General features: G+C 36.2%; 1 protein-coding gene across 1 annotated transcript in view; it reads left to right on the top strand.

Annotated features, from left to right (window-relative positions):
• The window catches only part of ITPR2 (inositol 1,4,5-trisphosphate receptor type 2), a 492,062-nt gene that overhangs the window by 200,396 nt on the left and 275,782 nt on the right, over positions 1-15,884 (top strand). Inside the window, exons 24-26 of the mRNA XM_025402066.1 lie at positions 2,103-2,160; positions 4,040-4,205; positions 5,153-5,326. Coding sequence (XP_025257851.1) covers positions 2,103-2,160; positions 4,040-4,205; positions 5,153-5,326 — 398 coding nt within the window. The remainder of the gene's footprint in view (positions 1-2,102; positions 2,161-4,039; positions 4,206-5,152; positions 5,327-15,884) is intronic.

Below are 15,884 nucleotides of genomic sequence, written 5' to 3'. Positions count from 1 at the left end.
CAGAAAACCCTTTCTCTCTAATTTACTTGATCTCTTTCCTTTTTTTGTACCAGTAAGGGATACCTTTCAGGGAGAATTGTTTTTCCATTTTTATATCTTACCGTGTTTCTTTTTATGCTTTGGAGATGACAAATAAGTGGTGTATTTTATCATTTAAACATGTTACCTTGGCTATGTATGGTGGCTCACACCTGTAATCCCAACACTTTGGGAGACTGAGGGGGGTGGATTGGTTGAGCCCAGGAGTTTGAGACCAGACTGGGCAACATGGCGAAACCCCATCTCTACAAAAAAATACAAAAAAATCAGCCAGTACTGGAGGCACAGGTCTTTGGTCCCAGCTACTCAGGAGGCTGAGGCAGGAGGATTGCTTGAGCCTGGAAGGTCGAGGCCGCCGTGAGTTGAAGTTGTGCCACCGTACCCCAGCCTGGGCAACAGAGCGAGACCCTGTTTCAATAACAAACAAACAAATGAAAAACCCCATGTTATCTTAGGAAGGATATCTTCAAAATGTTACTGGTGTGGGACAGTAAGGAATCATGATTGGTTCACATAGAAAAAAAAAATGCCCTTTCCCACAAGAAAAAGGGATGGAATTTTAGTACTAGTAAGCTTAGGTAAAAAGACCATGGTATTTGGAAATAACCATATAATAACAAGGCTCATCGTATGTATATTTTGATTCTTTAAATAATCATCCTCCCATGTTATCACTCATTTAAATTATATGTAAGTGTGTGCATATATGTGTATAAATGATCTATATATACACACACACTTCTCTAGATAAGAGGCACCTTTGTAACTGGTGCTTTCTGATCTTTTAAACATATTTTTGATTACAGCAATACATTAGTTTAAAACATAGTTTACATTAAAAAATTACATTGATGTCTTAGTGGAACTATATTGTGATTTTTTTCAAACTGTCAATTGACTTAAATTTTTTTAATTTTTAATTTTTGTGGGTACATAGTTGATGTATGTATTTGTGGGGTATATGGAGTATTTTGATACAGGTATACAATGTGTAATAATCATATCAGGATAAATGAGGTTACCTCATTTATCATCACCTAAAGCATTTATCATCACCTCAAGCATTCATCTTTTGTGTTACAAATAATCTAATTATAGTCTTTTAGTTATTAAAAATGTACAACAAATTATTATTGACTATAGTCACTCTGTATACTAGATCTTACTCATTCTATCATGCTATATTTTTATAACCGTTAACCATCCCCACTCCGCCCACCCCAGTACCTTTCCCAGCCTCTGGTAACTATTATTCTACTCTCTATCTCCATGAGTTCAGTTGTTTTAATTTTTAGCTCCCACAAATGAGTGAGAACATGAGAAGTTTGTCTTTCTGTGCCTGGCTAATTTCGTTTAACAAAATGATCTCCAGTTCCATCCATGTTGTTGCAGATGACAGGATCTCGTTCTTTTTTTTTTTTTTTTTTTTTTTAATGGCTGAATAGCACTTCATTGTGTCTGTCTATCACACTTCTTTATCCATTTGTCTGTTGATGGACACTTAGGTTGATTCCAAATCTTAGCTATTGTAAATAGCGCCTCAGTAAACATGGGAATGCAGATATCTCTTTGATATACAAATTTCCTTTCTTTTGCATATACGTCTAGCAGTGGAATTACTGGATCAATTTTTAGGTTTTTTTGAGAAACCACCAAACTGTTCTCCATAGCAGTTGTACTAATTTAGCTTCCTACCAACAGTGTACGAGGGTTCCCTTGTTTCCAGATTCTCACCAGCATTTATTATTGCCTGTTTGTTGGATAAAAGCCATTTTAACTGGGATGAGATGATATCTCATTGTAGTTTTGATTTGTATTTCTCTGATGATCAGTGATGTTGAGCACCTTTTCATCAACCTGTTTGCCATTTGTATGTTTTCTTTTGAGAAATGTCTATTCAGATCTTTTGCCCATTTTAAAATCAGATTATTAGTGTTAATTGACTTTTGGGAGAATAAAGAAATTAAGACAAAAATATTTTCACATCAATTGGTATTAATATGACTATTATGGCTCCTAATTAAAATAGGATAAAGAAGAGATTTTACCATTTATTTTTGCAGCTATTGTTCCTGATATAGATGAAATTGCAGCTCAGGCAGAAACTATGTTTGCGGGAAGGTATAGTAACATTTATATATCTTTATCTTACTTGTGAATAAGATTTTACTTAGAATTCTGTTGATACTTTGATATTGCTCACTGTATATCTATTTATTTTTAGACCCTCTATTGTTGCTAACATAATTTCTGCCAGAAATGAAGCTGCTAATTTACTCTAGAGGAGAAAACATAGCTTTTCTTTAGGTCAGGTGAAAAAAAAAAGGACAAGAGAGATGAGATCAGTGTATTGAACTTTCCTCTGAATTCTTTGCTTTTCTTTTCTCAAATAATGACAGCGCAAGAATGCCCTTTAACTCCCCTGGTATAAATATCACCGCATCTTGTAAAACATTGCTTCCCTGAATCTTAGATATTTGAGGCAAGAAAGTAACTTCTTTAATGTTATTATCATTAACTTTATATGTGAGAAATAAAGCTATTTTCTGCCAGTTGGAAATACCCATGATTAAATAAAACAAGACACCTTTGACATGACTAGCCTCCTTTGCCATCAGGAATCCTGCCATTTATTGTTTTAATATTGTTTCTTTCTTCTTCAGAAACGAAATTAATAGCAATCAAAAAGAAAAATTAAAACGTTTAAGCTACAAATTATTAAGCTTCTGGTGCTCATTTTTATTACAGACCTGACCTGAGAACCTAAAAACAATCTGTACAGTAGTCTTTCCTTATCTGCTAGGGATACATTCCAAGACCCCCAGTGGATGCCTGAAACCACAGCTAGTATCAAACCCTGTATACACTGTGTTTTTGCCTATATATACAGACTTATGATAAAATTTAATATATAAATTAGGCATACTAAGGGATTAACAACGTAACTAATAATAAAATAATTATAACAATACGCCAGCATCACCACTCTTGCACTTTGGGACCATTATTAAGTAAAATAAGGGTTACTTGAACAAGCACTGTGACCCTGAGACAATCACCTGATAACTGAGACAGCTACTAAGTGACTAATGAGGGGGGAACACGTACAGCGTGGAGATGCTGGTGAAGGGGTGATTCATGTCCCAAACGGGACAGGCAGGATGGCACAAAATTTAGAACTCGTGAATTATTTATTTCTGAAGTTTTCCGTTTCATATTTTAGGACCATGGTTGACCATGGGCAACTGAAACCACAGAAAGTAAAACCACAGATAGAGTTGGGGAGGGTAGTGGGGGCGACTACACTAAGCATCTTGTTGCAGTTTGTGGTGTTGTCATTGGAAAGACCAACAGGAATTAAGAATTAGGGGCACCAAAAAAGGATTTTTATCTCTAGTGAACATTTAGTTTAGTTTTGTTGTTGTGTTTTCCTATTGAAGAATTTCATTATTCCCTAGGAGAATGAACCAGTATATGATTTCACCTTGAAATAGATGGACCTTTTGTTCCAGTGGAACCTCACCCAGAATCCTCCTACGCCACACCCGTGGCTGCGCTGGTGATGGTTCACGCACATGCATGCTGGCCTTCCCCACTTCTCCCCACCTGTCATGTAGGGGTCTGTAGGGCCCCCGGGGAAATCAGTCATTGGTGTACATCCAGCCTAGCACAGCTCCTCCCATAAATGCTTTTGGATTGACGCAGATGCCCATTTTTTGTCTATGCTGAGGTGACCAACTCATCCCAGTTTGCCTAGGAACCCGTGAGTCTTGGATAAACCAGGAGGTTCGATCACCCCTGCTTTCATGGACAGACACAAGCTTTTCTTTGTGATTGTTTCCTCATCAGTTACATGAGGGAAACAAAGAAAATCTTTTCCTGTTCACTTCCTAATTTGGAAATACAAATGATATACCTCTGAGAATATGTATACAATTCTAATACTGAAGTGTAGATGTTATATAAATGAGTCACTTTAGAAATATTTTTGGTTCTATAGAAAGGAAAAAAACCCAGTTCAACTTGATGATGAAGGAGGCAGGACATTTTTACGGGTCCTCATTCATCTGATCATGCACGACTACCCGCCTTTGCTGTCTGGAGCCCTGCAGCTGTTGTTTAAGCACTTCAGCCAGAGGGCGGAGGTTTTACAGGCATTTAAGCAGGTAAGATTGAAGGGCCCTCAATGCATTCAAGGTAAAAGCTCTGAAAGTGTTAATAACATCCAACCTGACTTCATGGCTGCAGAGGTAATGACACTGTGTGGCTTTTCCTGGAGACACTTTCTATTTTTAAACAGAGACATGGCCTTGTCTATGCCAGGACGTGATCTATTTAGAAGGCATTCCCCACAAGTGATTTTTTAGTTAATATCTTTAAAACAAATGAAAGGCACCAAGATTTGGGAAGGCATTGGGAGATAATAACATGTGAGGAATTTTGTTACCACTGCTATTATTTTATCCTTAAATTTTACTGATGAATTTGGGTAAGAGCACCAATAGCCCTGAAATAATTATTTTGTGATTGAAAACTGCATACATCCAAAAGAAAGGAACTGGTATGGATCTAATCTTTTTCTCTGTGGTCTTTGAATAAGACATCAATCTTGAGATTATTAATTAGTAATACTTAAGTGCTTACATATGTTTCACTATTTATTTAACATAATAGGGTATTGATCATTTAGGCAGTTTTACAGGAATATGTTAAAAGAATATGAAATAAAAGGGTAGTTCTATATTAAATACATATATGTATATGTCATATAATACATGAAAATTATAAGAAAATAAAAACTTGTATGATGAGGTTTAGATTGTGTCTATTGATATTTTCTCCCACTTATTTTTGTTTGTCTCTTCTCAAACAGATAGAGTCTCAGAAAAATTAACTTCAGCAGTGAAAATAAAGTTAGGGTGTCTTTTAATATTAAATCACTTTGAAAAGTTTTGCTAGGGCTCACTTAAAAAATTCTAATATGTGAAAATACTGGTTAAAAGTTCACACTTACTTCCAGGTAGGTTTTCATAGTCAATAGACATCTAAAATATTCATAAATGTTCTAGAAATAGTGAACGTCAACTAAGAGATTGAAATTATTCTGTTTTAGGTGCAATTACTGGTGTCTAATCAAGATGTAGATAACTACAAGCAAATCAAGGCAGATCTAGACCAGCTTCGACTGACAGTGGAGAAGTCTGAGCTATGGGTTGAGAAGAGCAGCAACTATGAGAACGGAGAAATAGGGGAAAGTCAAGTGAAAGGCGGTGAAGAGCCAATTGAGGTTCGTTTCAAGATCTATTTTGAAATACTCCAAATGATATCTTTTAAGTCAGATATGTGACCACATGCTCTACAATCAAAATTGTTCATAAAGAAAAATTCTGTTTTGAGCAACAGAGCACAAAATTTTCATTTGCCAGGTTGTCAGTTAACTCCATAAACTGGTACTTTGCTTAGCTCTTGTCAATTTCTACCACTTCTTACCTCATCTATCTAGTGTTTCACTCTGTCATTTCCACTGTAAATTCTATAATCCAGTAATCAGGAAAATAGGAAGGAGTGGAAGGAGAAAAAAGGAGTGGACTCTGAGACCTGTGGGGAGAGGTGAATTTTTGTGGACCCTTTCGCTGTGGCCATTTTTTTGCCAACCAGTAATTAATTCCTATCATTATGCATATCCTTATATAATATATAAAAATATCTAAATAGAAGACCAATATACTTTACTGCCTGTATGAAAATACCAAAAGTCTAAAGGGTGACTGTCGTCTTCTGTTGTATTGGCTTTTTTAGTGTGTTAATTAGTTGCTGTTTTCACATTTCACTAAGTACATATGATCGCTTAAAAAATGTTAAATACTGCTTTAGTAGTCATGCTTAGATAAAGCAGACTAGTACCAATATCATAACTGTTAATACAAAAAGTTTTGTAAATGACTGTCTGGTGTTTTATATAGTTGTATTTTAATCTGCAGGCATATAAACCCTTTTGATGGGTTTACCTGCCTTAGCTTTTGTGTTTGTTGGAGTACCCAAAATATTGTGAAGTGAAAAGTGAAAACAGAGCAAGAGATAATTAGAGTAATCAAAATGCTTCTGAAATGCTTTGGAAATTTGTGACAAGCTACTGGAACGTGGGCTTCATTGCACATTCATGTCTACTGGGATTTCCTTTGCAGCCCTCACAGCCACAAGTAGATGCCCTTTATTTCCCTTTTGGCTTTTAAGTTCCACATGAGTTTATCTTGTTGGCAGAAGCTGAATTGAATTTAGGACTTCAGCTGCAGGGGAATTTGAGAAACCAGCTCTGTGATACAGAGGGACCCTCAGGGGTGGGAATGCTTGCTGAATGCCAGGTAATAATATGCATCATAGAAAGGACAATGTATAGGTTATTAGCATGGGTTTTGAAATCAGACACCCCAGAATTTGCCTCTTGGTATATGTGTGACTTTGAGCAACTTATTTTCATTCTCTAAGTTTTATTTTTATTGACTATCAAATGGATATCATCATGGTAGTTTGCTCCTGGAATTGCTGTAAAGATTAAATGAGGAAATCCTATGCACGTGGTAAGTGTGTCAGTTAATATGGCTTCAGTGGGAAAATATGAACAACATGAAAATATATACGATAAGATGACATATTACTTACCAACAAGTCAAGAAGTAAGACTCCAGCTTTAATTCCTTGCCTCAGTGTTGTCATCATCGATCAATTGGCTTAGTTTTGAAGCCAGTCTTTCTCCTGACGACATCATGGCAGTAGCGTTCTAGATGTCACATCTGTGCACGACAACATCAAGGAAGAATACATATTTCTGGGTCTCCTGTTTAGGGGCAAGGAAACCTTTCTTAGACATCCCTCACCTTATTTCATGTCTCTTTGGCCAGAACAGGGCCAGATGTTAAAACGCTATACCAGTGGAGTACAGGATTAGTTTAGATTAAGTAAAAGATGTCCCTCAAGCTAGGATACACCACCTTGAGTTACATGGGAGAAGGATAGATGGCTGAACAAAATTGGATTCTTCTAGCAGAGAAGAATAAGAAAGAATGTTGGTTAGCAACCAACAGTGTTTTTCAACATTAGCATTCAGTCAGTGTTTGTTGTAATTAATATTTGTTTTTACGTGTATCACACTGTGTTGTTTACTATGGTGGATATGGAATTATAGAGTTACAAGATCCTTGTAGGGATAATCACCTCCTATTTCCTATGTGATATATGTCTTCTCTATCTCTAAATATCTCACCTGAGTGGCGTTATTTCTTCAAACAAAGCAAACTTCTGTGGCTGGAAATTCAGTACCACCTGAGGTAGCATATTCTGTTGATATTAAGGTACAGCTTAAAGAATAGAGTATTGTCAGGAAGAAGTTGATGTGGTCCCTCCCTACATAACAGAGGAAACCACTGTCATGAATTTATCTTAACAATTTCCTTGCTTAGTAGTTTTATCATGTGTCTGTATTTCTAAAACATAAGAAATACATGAGGAATATTTATTTAGCCTATTTTGTACATGTTTTCATTGTTTATCCCTGTTGATGTATAACTGCAACTCATTCATTTTCTCTAATATATATTATTACATTTATGCACATGTTTATCCAGTTAGCTGTAGATGGACATTTGGGCTCTTTCTGGTTTGAGTGTTTTAAAAGAAAATTTGCTACTAAAAGCAGTGCTGCTGTGAAAGCTGTTGTATGTCACCTGGTGCACATGTTCGGGAGATTTTTCGGGATATCTACATAAGAGTAACACATGCAGTATCTTCCCCTCTACCAGACAATGCCAGTTGTTTTCCCTCCACTAGTGTACAAGCGCTCTCCTACTCCCCATCCTTATCATGGGTGTTTTTCTCACTTTCCCACTTTTGGTCATTGAGTACACTTGATATATTATTTCCGTTGTGATTTTCTTTTTTTTTTTTTAATTTATTTATTATTATTATACTTTAAGTTGTAGGGTACATGTGCATAACGTGCAGGTTTGTTACATATGTATGCTTGTGCCATGTTAGTCTGCTGCACCCATCAACTCGTCATTTACATCACCATTTTGCTGAATTAGTTATGAGGTTGAGTTTTTTTTATGTTTATTTGCCATTTTACTTCCTCTTCCTGTTTAGATAAAGCTAAATTCTATACAGGCAAATAGTTAATTCCTACCAATTCATGTGTACCTATTAATAAGGTTAAAAATACTCATTCAAGTCAGGTAATGCTATAAGTTCAAACTTGAACATGATCTTTTATTTATTTTTTTTCTTGCTTTATTGTGTTCATAGGATTTTCTAGTACAAGGTAAAATAGAAGTGGTAATGGCATCCCTGTCTTATTTCTGATTTTAAAGGGAATGGTTCTAATAGTTCACTATTGAGCATAATGTTTACTGTACATTCTTTTATAGATACCCTTTATGGAGGAGCACATTCTCTTCCTAGTTTACTTTTTAAAAACTACAAATGGTTATTGACTTTAATTAAATGTAATTTATGCATCTATTAAGATTATATTATTTCTTATTTAATCAGTTCACCTAAATGACATAAATCTTAAATAGAGCTTCTACCATAGTAACTTTGCATTCTAGGTTTAAAATATCTTGGTGATTTGTTTTACATTGCTAGATTCTGTTTGCTAATACTTTGTGTAGAATTTTACATCTGTGTTGCCAGTGACATTAGCCTGTAATTTTTCCTTCCTTCCTTCCTTCCTTCCTTCCTTCCTTCCTTCCTTCCTTCCTTCCTTCCTTCCTTCCTTCCTTCCTTCCTTCCTTCCTTCTTTCCTTCCTTCCCTCCCTCCCTCCCTCCCTCCCTCTCTCTCTTTTACTGTTCCTATCAAGCAGTAGTATTGAGGTTACACTAGTCCCATGAGCTATAGACTATTTCTTTTTTGTGTGTAACATTAGAATGATCTGTTCATAAATGTTTGGTAAAACCTGTCTGCAAAACTGTCTGGGCATGATATTTACATTGTGGGAACATTTTGACTACTGATTCAATTTTTTAATGATTATAAATTCATTCAAATTTTCTACTTTGAGTTAATTTGTTGTGCATTTTTCTAGCCATATATTGAAATCTTCAAATTTATTGGCATAAATTTGTTCATATTCTTTTGCTATCTTTTACGTTTCCACTGTATTCATAGCTTTGTACCCCTTTTTCATTCTTTATATGTTTTGCTATGGCTCTCTTCTTTTCTCTAGCTCTATCCAGCTCAATCTTTCCGGAGTTTTATGTACAGTTTACCCTTGAACAGTGTTTGGGGGATGGTTAGGGGTGCCAACCTCCCGCACAGTTGAAAATTTGTTTATAGCTTCTGACTCCATCAGAACTTAAGTACTAATAGCCTACTGTTGACTGGAAGCCTTACTGATAACATAGACAGTCAATTAACGTATATTTTCTGTGTTGTGTGAATTATGTAGTGTATTTTTACAATAAAATAAGCTAGAGAAAAGAAAATGTTAAGAAAATCATGAGGAAGAGAAAATATATTTGCTGTCTATTAACTGGAAATGGATCATCATAAAGGTCTTCATCCTCATCATCTTCATGCTGAGTAGGCTCAGGAGGAGGAGGAAGAGGGAGGGTTGGTCCTGCTGTCTCGAGGGGGGCAGAGGTAAAAGAAAATCTGTGTATAAGTGGACCTGCACAGTTCAAATTCATGTCGTTCAAGGTCATCTGAATTTTACTCATGTGTTAAACATAGTCTGTGTTGGGGTTTGTTGAGATTCTGGATTTGTTTGCTATTTTATTATACTTATCCTACTATACTCTATCATTTTATGTTGACAGACTTTTCGATTTAAAAAAAAATTGGTAGTATAATTTCCTTCAAAGGAGCTGCATTCCCTGAGTTTTATTTGACAAATGATATTTTTTATTTTTCAATATTAGATATTAAAATTTTTTCCATTGCGAGTTCTTTGTCTTAGAATTACTTGGAAGTGAGTTTTTAAATTTCTACATGCATAGGCAAATTTTACCTTTTTTGTTAATTGAATTCTTAATTAACTTGTGACAAGATAATTTAGTTATTATGATATCATTTCTCCAAAATTCACTGAGATTTGCTTTCCGATCCATTGTACATCCAGATTTTGTAAGTGTCCAGTGTGGCTTGAGAAGAATGTGAATGGGTGTAGGATTCTTAATAGATGACTGGCAAATCAAGCTTATTAATTGTGTTTAAATAATATATTGAATATTATTTTTATTTTCTTGACATATCAATAAGTGAGAGAGATTTGTTGACATTTCCCACTACAATGGTAGGCTTATCAATTTCCCCTTGCATTTCTATTAATTTTTACTCCACGTGGTTTGAGATTATGTCATTAGATGCCTGTAAATTTGAAATTATTATATTTTTACTGCAGAACAAAAAGGTTTATCAACTGTGAATTATTTCCCCTCACTTCTGATTATTTTATTCCATGTCTTCTGGCTTTCATTGCTGCTGTTGAGAAGTTTGCTCTGTTAAATAGTGGTGATTTAACTTTGAAACTCCAGTTAGGTGCTTGTTAAACTTTATTTGTGAATATATTACTATACAGTACATATCTGTTCATTTCCTTTTTATATTTTCTCTACCTATGACTTTGTGTGGCATATGGATAATTTCTTTAGACTCATCTGAGTCTCTCTTCAGGTCTGTCTTCTTTGCAGTTTTCTCTACCAATTTACTTTTAAACTTCAGCCACTCTTATCTTTTTCATACTTGAAATTTCATTTTTTTAAACCTGAAATTTGATTTTTTTCAAATATATTTGATCGTGCTTTGTTGTTTTCTATTTTTTTGTGATTCCCTATGACTCTTTTAGGGTCTGTATGTAATAACTCTGAGATCCGATGTACTTGAGATTTTCTTGTGATTCTCACTCATGTTGTGTTTCATTATATTTTTGATCATGTTTGATTATGTGCTCATATCTTTTTTCAAATTGACTTCATTTTTAGAGCAGTTTTAGGTTTAGAGAAAAATTACACAGAAAGCACAGAGTTCCCATATAGTCCCTCTTTTCCTCTTTCTTTTTCTCTGATTGTTAATATCTAGGATAAGTGTGATACATTCATTATAATTGATAAGCCAATATTAACACTGTATTTTTAAACTAAAACTCATTATTTATGAAGGTTCATTCTTTGTGTTGTTTAGTTATGGGTTTTGACAAATGCATAATGTCATGTATCCACCATTGCAGTGTCCAACAGAATAGCTTCATTGCCCTAAAAATTCTCTGTGCTTCACCTATTTGTCTCTCCCTATGGACCCCTGAGTCCCTGGAAACCACTGATTTTTTAAAATAATTTCTGTAGTTTTGCCTTTTCCAGAATTTCATATAACTGGAATTATACATTATGTGGCTTTTCCAGACTGATTTCTTTTACTTAGCAGTGTGTGTTTAAGTTGTTCCATGTCCTTTTGCAGTTTAATGGCTCATTTTTTGTTATTGCTGAATAATAGTCCCTTGTACTGTTTATCCATTCACCTATTGAAGGACATCTTGGTTGCTTCCAGATTTTGGCAATTATGAATAAAGCTGCTACAAACATTTGGGTGCAGGTTTTGAGCGCCTATCTTTTGACATTAGTCCTGGGGTTGATATAGGGTATGTTTTCCTCCTTAGATTATTTGTGATTGCCTTTGCCTATTGGCAGGGGGCGCTGCTAGCCTGAGACCACATTACTCCCTTCCTGTATACCTATTTTAAGGCAGGAGTCTTGGGTTTAGCTCCCCAAACTAGACACTTGCTCAGAGTTTACTTAGTCTTTGGGTTGCAGATCTAGTATTGTCATTTGCCTTCAGGGAAACTTATCTTGTGCCCTTGTTGCTTGGAGCTCTCTGATCCGGTTTCGGGTTACATTTTTCCCTTAGAAGATGGAGGGTGGGGTCTCTGGGAGCTGTCCTTTGTTTTCTATGGGACCAGAAATGCTGTGTAAAGTGTACATTTCAGTCCCATTGCTTTCATGCTCACTTGCCTTTGTGCACACTTGAATTTCTCCTTTCCGTTCTTAAAGTTTGGTATCTGGACTCAAATCTCATATTCCATTTGCCCTCAGAGAATGAACACACTTCATGAACACCCAAAAAACGGGGTGACAAAGTAGTTGATTAAATACTGAACTATGTGGTACAGAAAAAGGAGAGACCAGCGTGGGCCTGATGACTGGAAGAATGCCCCATTCCAGATTCTGCACATAGACCTATTCTGAAGGATTGGGAGGAGTTAGCTAACGTATTCAAGAATAATAAGAGAAGTAAAGTTCAAGAATAAGCGATTTGTATTTGTAATGGCTGGAAACAAGGAGCCTGTGAAGATTCTTGGGTAGGGAAGTGGGCATACTATTTTGGAAAATTTAGTCTGACAGAATCCAGAATGCTTCAGAAGAACAAGAGGCTGGCTCTTGTACAAATTCAGGTGGGAGCTTCTGAAAGCGTTCAGTAGTGAGGTAGCAGTAGAAATGTATGCAAATAGGTGGATTGGGAAGCCAGGAGAATGGTATCTATATAATGGATTAATATAAGGGGAACAAAAGTGAGAAACTATAAAGTTACTAATTTACATACAGCCAAATAATCTGTATTATGCAATAACCCAGCAGCCAAAGATAGTGGCAATGTATTGTAAACAGGATGAAATATATCACAGTATCAATGGAAACAGCCAGTAGCAGGCAGCACACACGCTAGCAGGCCAATACAAACAATACTCCTTTGTTGTTTAGTAAATCTTACAAAGGCTGTAAACACAGCACCATCAGCATTGTTCTGAAACAGCTCATAATGGTCTAACTTTGTGCCTGCTTAGATATCAGAAGACCAGATAACTTTAATGTGATTATTCATTTTGAGAATAAAAAATATCTCCATAACATAAAAGTATGAGGGAAAAAAAGTGTTTTCCCTCAGTGGTAAATTTGGTATACTCTGGTGACAATAAATATGAATTGATGGTCTGTCTACTAATCCTAACAAATCTCAGTTTATAATCCAAAATTATACCATTACCATACTTGATCTCTTATAAATAAGGAGAAGGGGATGGATTTGGTCGTCTATTAAGCCCACTGCGTCCCTAGAGCCTAGGAGCTTTATTGTCTATTGTATAGTATAGTTTTTCCCTTTATTAAACTTATCGTCCCCAGCGTTAAAAGACTGTACCATCATTTCTGAAAGCTTAAAGGCTAAAATATAACAAGTTGACAATATCAGTAGCATTAGGAGCAATTACTAATTCATCACTTTCAAATATGCATTGACTTCTAAATATAGGAAGGAGAGATTAACTCAGGAAACCATACCCGAGTAGGTTAAGTCAGGATTACCCTTTACGTTCATCCACCGCTTTATTTTAGGGTTGAGAAGCAGGTCACATGGGCATTGCAGTGCTTCAAAGGAAAGTTCCTCCTCATGTTGTTTATTTTGATTGTTAATTTTTCTTACAGTGATTTTGCTTCTATATTTGTGTGTATACCTATATTTATCTCTATATCTATCTACTCACTTATATATGGTGGCCAGCTTCTTTTTCTTTACTGTTTTTTAGAGATGGGTCTTGCTCTGTCACCCAGCTAGAGTGCAGTGGCCCTTTTTAAAAATTTGACTTAGACTCTCACTGATGTAAAGTCTCATGTTTAAACTATCTATCTAGTTTTTACTTCAAGGACTATATAGTTCGTTTTCAGGTTATTTAATTGGTTCTTTTTCATATTCATCTATTGTAGATTCATATCTGTCTGTTTTTACGTCGTAATTATTTTTGTTCTTTTAATGGATGTGTGATGTAAGGAGCAGAATTAACTAAAAAATGTCCCTAGGGGCTCACTCTGGGTTGTCTGGACAACGAGGTGGCTGGGACTATTTTTGCAGAATGAGGAGTGCCTCTCTTCCAAGGGACTGTGTACTGATTTTGGCTTCTCCTAGGACCTGTGGCTTCTGCCCCTCAGCAGGGACAGTTCAATTTCTATGGGCCACAGGCTAGTGTTCAAAAGATTCCTGTAAACAACAGGCACTGCCTGGTACTGGAACAGTTTCCGTGTCTCTTTATTGAGAAGGTTACGCTCCAGCTTGCCCCATAGGTAGTTACTGTGGCACTGGGGGAGTGGTTGCTTGGAAATCTAGACCCACACTATCCAGCAGGGCACCCAGCACTCCTGTGTGGGGAGATGGGAGGAGGGGGGACCTGTGCCTTCTCTTCTCTTGCTATTGCCTGACTTGTAGCCTGTCCTTTCCCTGAAAAGGCTATCTTTCCTTATCCATGCTGAGTGATGCTGTGACATCATCCTCAACACTATTGCATGGCACATGGCAACCACAGAGGTGCCCACCGGGCATGAGGGATGCTATTCCTCACTATCTCTATGATTATTTTAAACATACCTACTACAAGGCCTGTCAGAAAAGCTCTTGATTGTTACATTTCACTGGGCATGATATAATATTATTATGAGTTTTTTACTTTTTTAGTATTGATGTTCCTCATAGGAGTTTGAATTATAGTTTGCAGATGTATCTTATTATTTATTATATTACTTTATTAATTGTGAATTAATTCCTGCTTTCCCTCCCTCCCCTCTCTTTCCTCTTCTCCATTGATTTTTCACTCGTTCTCCCTGAGCACACCTTCCCTATCTGATGGTTTTTCTATTACCTCCACATCTCATTACTTTTTAAAAGCAAAAACTGTATTCCATTCTTTGCCTGCCACTTCTGATCTTTTTTCCTTTGATGAAGCAAGCAAAGTTGCAAATCCCCCTAGCAGGATATATATTAAGAAGCTTCTCCTTTTCCAAGTGTTGGTATGAGATTCTCTGCAGTGGGAAAATAGTTCTACATAAACTTGTGTCTTCAGCTAAACTTGTGATTGATGAGCTGACTTTTGACACAGTCTGGTAGAATGTCTAACCCCGATGTCCTGGGACAGGAGCAGTCCATGTGTTCTAGACAGAATCTTGCAGCTTGACCTGATCAGTCAGGGACACTATGGTAATTTCATGAAGAGCTTTTATTCATTAGTTTTGGACAGTGCTTTCCTGAATTTTCCTTTTTATGGAATCTGTTTTCTTGTCTCCAGTTTCTATTTTTGCCTCCAACCTAATTGTATAATTTATTTATTTGTTTATATCACTATACATATTCCCATACGTATGTCTGAGCTAATTCCATTGAAGGTGATGGTGACAGATGAGTTTCAATTAACAAGCCCCTTCACAGGACAGTCATGTGAAAAATAACTTTTGGTTTATACTAAAATGCTTGTTTTACACATTCTCATCCTATTTGGTTATAATATAAATTCTTAAATGTAACAATTATACTTCCAGAATGTGTTATTTCAATTACTTGGTTATTAGATCTTTTTTATGAGAATTTTTCCCTTCTCTTTTTCTAACCACATTTAAATTGATACTGTTTTGGCATAAGCTTACTATTTCCCTTCATGCTATAAATAAGTTACTATCTTACTTTTTTTTTAACTTTCCCATTTGTTCTTTTTTTTAGACAGGGTCTTGCTCTGTCATTCAGGCTGGAGTGCACTAGTGTGATCACAGCTCACTGCAGCCTCGACTTCCTAGGCTCCAGCAATCCTCTCCTAGCTTCCTGAGTAGCTGGGACCGTAAGTGTGCACCACCACGCCTGGCTAATTTTTGTATTTTTTCTAGGGATGGGGTTTCACCATATTGCCCAGGCTGATCTTGAACTCTTGAGCTCAAGCAAGCCACCTGCTTTAGCCTCCCAAAGTGCTGGGATTACAGGTGTGAGCCCCTGCACCTGGCCTCCACTTGTTCTTAATTCACTACAAGTTGTTAGTGAAGATTCTATG

This window comes from Theropithecus gelada, chromosome 11 (genome assembly GCF_003255815.1).
Source record: "Theropithecus gelada isolate Dixy chromosome 11, Tgel_1.0, whole genome shotgun sequence".
NCBI lineage: Eukaryota > Metazoa > Chordata > Mammalia > Primates > Cercopithecidae > Theropithecus > Theropithecus gelada.
The sequence above is the reverse complement of the archived record's forward strand: the minus strand, read 5'-3'. Positions and strand labels throughout refer to the sequence as shown.